The sequence below is a fragment of the Botryllus schlosseri genome, chromosome 16 (assembly GCF_051294905.1).
Source record: "Botryllus schlosseri isolate E-star chromosome 16, Bs_hap1, whole genome shotgun sequence".
Classification (NCBI taxonomy): domain Eukaryota; kingdom Metazoa; phylum Chordata; class Ascidiacea; order Stolidobranchia; family Styelidae; genus Botryllus; species Botryllus schlosseri.
Window position 1 is genome coordinate 18,091,751 of NC_137251.1, and position 6,000 is coordinate 18,097,750.

Sequence of the window (6,000 nt, forward strand, 5' to 3'; positions counted from 1 at the left end):
GATCAAGTATACCGCTGGTTTAGTCTTATGCTGGTTACAGGACAAATACTTACCCGGTTGATTGAATGCTCCGGGAGATACTATATAGCAGCGGTTGGCAAACTGCGGATTGCTAGCCGCATGAGGCTCTTTCAGCCTTTGATTGAGGCTCTTTAATGATTACACATGCGTTTCGCCATTTTGGTAGAGAGGTAACATGATTAGAAATTGATGCATTTTATCGCGTGTTAACAATATGCGTATTGTTTTCGTGTTGTTTCTTTCCTCATGGTTTACGCAAGACGTGTAAAATTTGGGGAAGGTGGCACTACAGGGTTAGAGATTTGCAATTGAACTCTTGAATCGAGCTCACATGAACGTTTCACCCGCAACAAGGGATGCCTGTTCAAGTGTTCATCAATCATGCAATGATAAATCCTTGTCTTCGACAATGAACTTGATAATTAGTTGCGCCAGCGCAGGTCACAATCATTTCCGGGCTAGCAATAGTGAACACGGCTCCAGAGTTTGGCCAAGAAAATGTAATCGAGATTACCGAGCTGAAATCTTCCTTAAATTCTCAAAAGCACTTGAAGAAACTGCTCCGCACTACTTAGACGGCATATCATTTTGATTTCAAACACCTTGCAGCGAAGGTGGAGAGGCTTCGTATTACCACACAATCGCAAACTTCATTCGATAGCCTACATTTGGTTGTGGCGTCATTAATACGTATTTTTAATTTTTGTATTATGGCTCTTTTAAAGCTAAGATTTTTGATATGCGGCTCGCGCATGAAGTAGGTTTGCCCACCCATGCTATGTAGAGCATTTCGTTATCTCTGATTATACATTGTAAGTACGGACGATATCATTGGTTACATTCATCAATAAATGAATTCGAACGATCAGCGTTTAGAGTTGAAATATTATATAGGCTACATATTACCGGGCGAATGTTGCAGTTTCTTCAGCCAATGCTTGGTCCCAAGATAATTTATTCATATTTGACGCACCAACCAGAGCTCGCAGCTCATTGTGACGGTCGACGGCGACGTCAGATTGAAAGTCGTGCTGCTGGACTTGTGCGTCTATGAAAACACCCAGCCTCAGAAGATATGGATGGTCGCCATTTATTACATAGAAAATAACCAATGAACTGTGATCAGATAAGGGCAGGGGACCAACAAACCATTCCTTATTCACACCGGGATAATCCCCCACTTAATAACATAAACTATAGTTCAAAAAACCCATGCAACTCAAACTTAAGTCTACAGGAACTTATTATTTATCGGGTGAAATTTGCGGTTACCCCGATCAGAGATAGTTATTCATTTGTCGGCAATTAGTGATGGTGAATCGGGGTGAAACGGGGTGAAACGGACAAATGGTGATGGAAATTATATGGAAATTACAAAATATGGTCAAAGTAGTCGTTGATGCTATCTAAGCAGATGTAGGCTACAGCAATTTTAAAAGCAAGGAAAGGATATTCGATTGGATGCGAAAAAGAAAAGGTTAGCATAGTACTAATATATACTTTGAATTATATCTATATTGCCAATCGGTCCGTGCATACCTGCAACACGTGTTCCAAGTAGCGCGAATAAGCACCACAGCAAAGTGATTTTCACCGGCATCGTCACAAGTGGAGAACTGCTTGGCATTTTGCGTGATAACCGGATCTAATGCGATCTATATATGCTATGAGGCTACAAGACTGCTCTTCTTATAACAAAAGGCTTGTTAGTTTCTGTGCCATAAAACATTACTTTTTTGCAATGGTCCTTCACCGTCACTAACCTTTACGCTAATCTGCAAAGCTGCGGTGAACGGGTGAGCCAAGTGACGTGCGGTCAGGGGAGGCAAGTGAGTCAGTGCCTTACCTGTCGTCAGGATGAGTAAAGGAGAATTATTGTGACACCCTCAATGATCAATGATCCTAGCACTACTAAACATGTGTATTTTCCCTCGATGTTCAATAATGACAAATTTTGCAACCTTTTACCATACCAAATCACGGAATTTACATATTTACTGTTCAAACATATAGTGCGAAAGGAGAGGTGAGGCACCGGTGAGACACAGACTGGTCAAGCATCACCTGTGATAACGCAATTCGTCATAAACAGTTCAGAATTGATAATAACTGGTATTAATCGAATGCTATTGTCGCACTGAACCCCATAGTCCAAATATTAATAACGTCAGAACACCAGAACACTCTCAAAATCGGCAAGGGATGTGAAATTCAGCATTGTTACGTACAATGATAGCGCAAAGAAACAATGACCAGGTGAGTCACTGACGGATTTGCCTCGTCTACTCTTAGCGCTAGGATTGTCGGATTGTTAGCCGGATTTAGAACCACTGTAGTACAGCCATGTAACGTCGGTTTGCGAAGTCGATAGCGCTTCGATTGTCATTAATTGGTACCTTCTTTCCGTCCGTTGGTGTTGCGGTATAGTACTACTAACACGAATAACCAACAAACACTGTTACAAATAAGTAATTCAGTGGTACGACCTGTAGTGAAAAACAAGTTAGGCCTATTGGTACGCCGTGTGGTAAAAAATAGTAGTACGCGGTGGGAAAAAGTTTGAGAAACACTGAATTAGACGAAGCGACGCCAGAGAATAAACGTGGCCTTGCTGCACTTGCAGATGTCGGTTCGGAGGCGCGCGCTCAGAGATACCGTTCGCCGTCTACTCTCCGAACGAGACGAGCAATTGCCCGTTCTTTGGTGATAGCTTTTTAATCATGCGGTGAAATTCAACATTATGTTATTGTGTGTGCCTGCGAATGGGAATTTAATCCTGCACATGATTGTGTAATGTGTATGAGTATTGATGTAAGGATCTGCGAACGTAAATGGGGAAACGCATCGCAGAACGCCGTAGTAGTCCGCGAACAAGTTTCGCGATGCGAGCTAGTCAATTCGATGCCCGAACCCCATGGTGTTGGATATAACACAGAGGAATTAGTGATTGAATGAGTGCTTTCCCTATGTAATCATCTGTTTGTGCATTTCTTTTTGGCTGCTTGAAACAGTCGTATTCCTGAATTGTCACGCAATGAGCGTGTATAGATTAATTCGTTACTGACACGGTGCACACCAGGTTCTCAGTGGCACTAGCTCTGCATTTATTCAGTTCTTTTGAAGGAGCACTTTCTATATTCCAGTAAACTTGATCTGCATGCTACCATTGCACACGATTATGTTTAACAAAATATTAAACTGGAAGTTTTTTCCCGCCCGGCGTGATATACCTTCAACTCTAATTCTTGCTCTGTGTACATTCTGAATTCCATATTTGAGAAGTGTCTCAACAGCTAGAACACCTTCTATGCCACCAAACAATGCATTGGGATGGAAAACATCCCGGCTGCTCTTTTGAGGATTTTTTCATATGACATTAAGGGGGCGCGAAATTTTTCGCTGTTATCAAGAGGGGGGTGTCAAAAGGAGAACCACTTCTGTACTATGAATAGTGTAGTTGCGCCGTCCAGTGCCTCACCAACAATGAACATCACCGAACGTCACTAGGTGAACCGTAAATTTCCTCCGAGTCACAAAGATAGAAATCCCCCACATTTCACATCTTACTGCACATCTAATACAATAATATAGATTCTATAAAGGCATATAATCAAGTTTTCCGAAACACGCTATTGATCTCTGTTGCCGCGCTCATAGCTATTTCAGTGGCTATTCTTGAATTCTTAGCCCATCGCGCGCCAATTGGTCAAGGAATCGCACTACTGAATGACCACAGAACTAGTGCGTTCTCGTGCCGACATGACCACTCTCAAATAAGAATACATTGATATGAACGATCTGCTGTATTTTTTAACGTGTTGAATGTCAGTGCACCGACCGGAAAATTTCCAGTCGATCTTCCCGATGACGGGAAATTGGTGTACACTGTCCATATATACATACTTATATAGATACATTACACGCACATAAACTAGAAACGACCCTGATTCTCACTCGAAAGTCAAGAACAGAAATGCTCTGCCGAAAGCGAGTGGTCTATATAGTCTGTGTGGATTTGATGTAACGCTGTCTTGCGGAAAATAGAAACGATCACGCAGCATTCTACTTCTGATCCTGCATCGTATAGTTTCAGGCTTTATAGCTTTAGGAAAGAACATGAAATTGTATTCCGCAGATCAAGTGCTACAGCTGCTCTGCTGCGCATGATCGAATTCGAGTTGGTGTCGGTAGAGATAAAGCGTATTTTACAACAGTATGTCGTGTAACAATCAATATTTACCATAAATAGCCTGTTTTTTACGTCCAAAAACGCTTGACTTGACTTTTTTGCGTTAGTCTTGCGTCTTAGATTTCGAATATCCAAATATTTATTAGTTTATATAGCATGATTACTAAAATGTTAGCATAACTTCGTGTCAATAATCATGAACCACATATTTCACTAATCTCCACAGCACTCTCAGTTCCGCAAGACTGACGTTTCAAACGATAATATGAAGTCTTTTTGGTATGTCAGTTGCACAATACACACTATGCATAGTGCGCACTATGTACAACGCGATATACAAGACGCCACGTCATGTGATGTAATTAGGGCTGCATTTAAAACAAAGGCCTTTTAAAAAGGTTTCTGTTTTTTTAAGTTGTAAAATCATGCCATAATTGTGTAAATTCTTTCCAAAAAACATGTTGTATGAGGCTACAGACAATGGCCACCCGACATAGCCGACGTATACGATATGGGATGGTTGGAAACCGCAAAATAGTCGGTTCAACAGCTATGGTACGTAGATATTTCGTCAAAGAAGCTATATTTACCCTGTATTTTCAATTGTCAATGTCAATCTACTATAGCGTCACAATTGAATATTCGTGACGTCATGGCTTGAAGAAAAAACAAAACAAAAACACAGTAAAAACATGTGCCTTGTTTTAAACATGTTTTCTTTAAATTGGTTTTTGTTTTAAACACGTTCCTAGATGTAATGAACCTAAATGGACAATATGCAAATTGTGTATTGTGCAATTATACACTGCGCACTGCACAGTTTTGTCAATCAAACATCCACCTTGATATACTTAGGGTTACCATACGTCCTCTTTTAAGAGGATTTGTCCTCTTTTTTGACTTTTTTGAAAGTGTCCTCGGAGGACGCCCTTTTGTCCTCTTTTTTTGAGATTTTGTCCTCTTTTTTGAAAATTTAGGTCAGATTTAGAGCAAGTTAGAGCGAGTGATATGCCGTAAATAAGCACAGAAGTGACGCTCCGGCGGGTATTTAGGAGTGAAAAACGGTGATTTTAGCTCTGGGCGGAAAAATGACCTTTTTTTTTAGTCAACCGATCACAAAGTGGGAAAAATTCACCGGTTTTTGAGAATTCTTCTCCGGTTTTGCAAGTCTCAAATTTCTGAAAATGTGTCCTCTTTTTAGATTTCCAAAATATGGTAAGCCTAGATATACTGGTGTTACCAGTACATATTGTTAAATTTACGGCAATTTACGTATACTGTATTACAATAACACCACCACGAAACGATCAGACACTGCTGAACGAAAGTGCTACCAATGTCGGCAAATCAGTAATCATAATAATGTATTAAAGGCTGGTGCAATATGACCACTGTAGTCGAAACTATATGAACACTAAAAACAACATAACGCCATAGAAAAAATGAAGAGTGAAAGCGTTGTTTATGTTATAATTGACAGACGTTCAAGGATTCGTGGCTTTCAGTCAGTTTGCCATGCCAGATATTACAAACGCATTATCTCCATTATTTTCTGTAACTTATTCCTTGCATCTATCTGCATTTAGATCAGTGGTTCCCAACGTGGGCGGTATCGATTTGGCGGTCTAGGTGGGCGAAAATGACGAAGGGGGCGACAGGGGGGCGAAAATGGACAAAGGGGGCGACGGGGGGCGAAAATAGAGAAGGGGGCGATAGGGGGGCGATGACGCGTCAAAACGGCTGACCTTTTTTTTTTTTTTTTTAAGCAACCCACGGAAATTTAGTTGCAA

At 40.8% G+C, this 6,000-nt stretch overlaps 1 protein-coding gene across 1 annotated transcript in view; it reads right to left on the minus strand.

The window, feature by feature from the left end:
• The window catches only part of LOC145459251 (cysteine-rich venom protein-like), a 34,028-nt gene extending 32,044 nt beyond the window's left edge, over positions 1-1,984 (minus strand). The window contains exons 1-2 of the mRNA XM_080337898.1: positions 1,561-1,984; positions 928-1,069 (exon numbers count right to left, since the gene is read on the minus strand). Of these exons, the coding sequence (XP_080194024.1) occupies positions 928-1,069; positions 1,561-1,648 (230 nt within the window). The 5' untranslated portion in view covers positions 1,649-1,984. The remainder of the gene's footprint in view (positions 1-927; positions 1,070-1,560) is intronic.
• Positions 1,985-6,000: the final 4,016 nt, after the last annotated feature.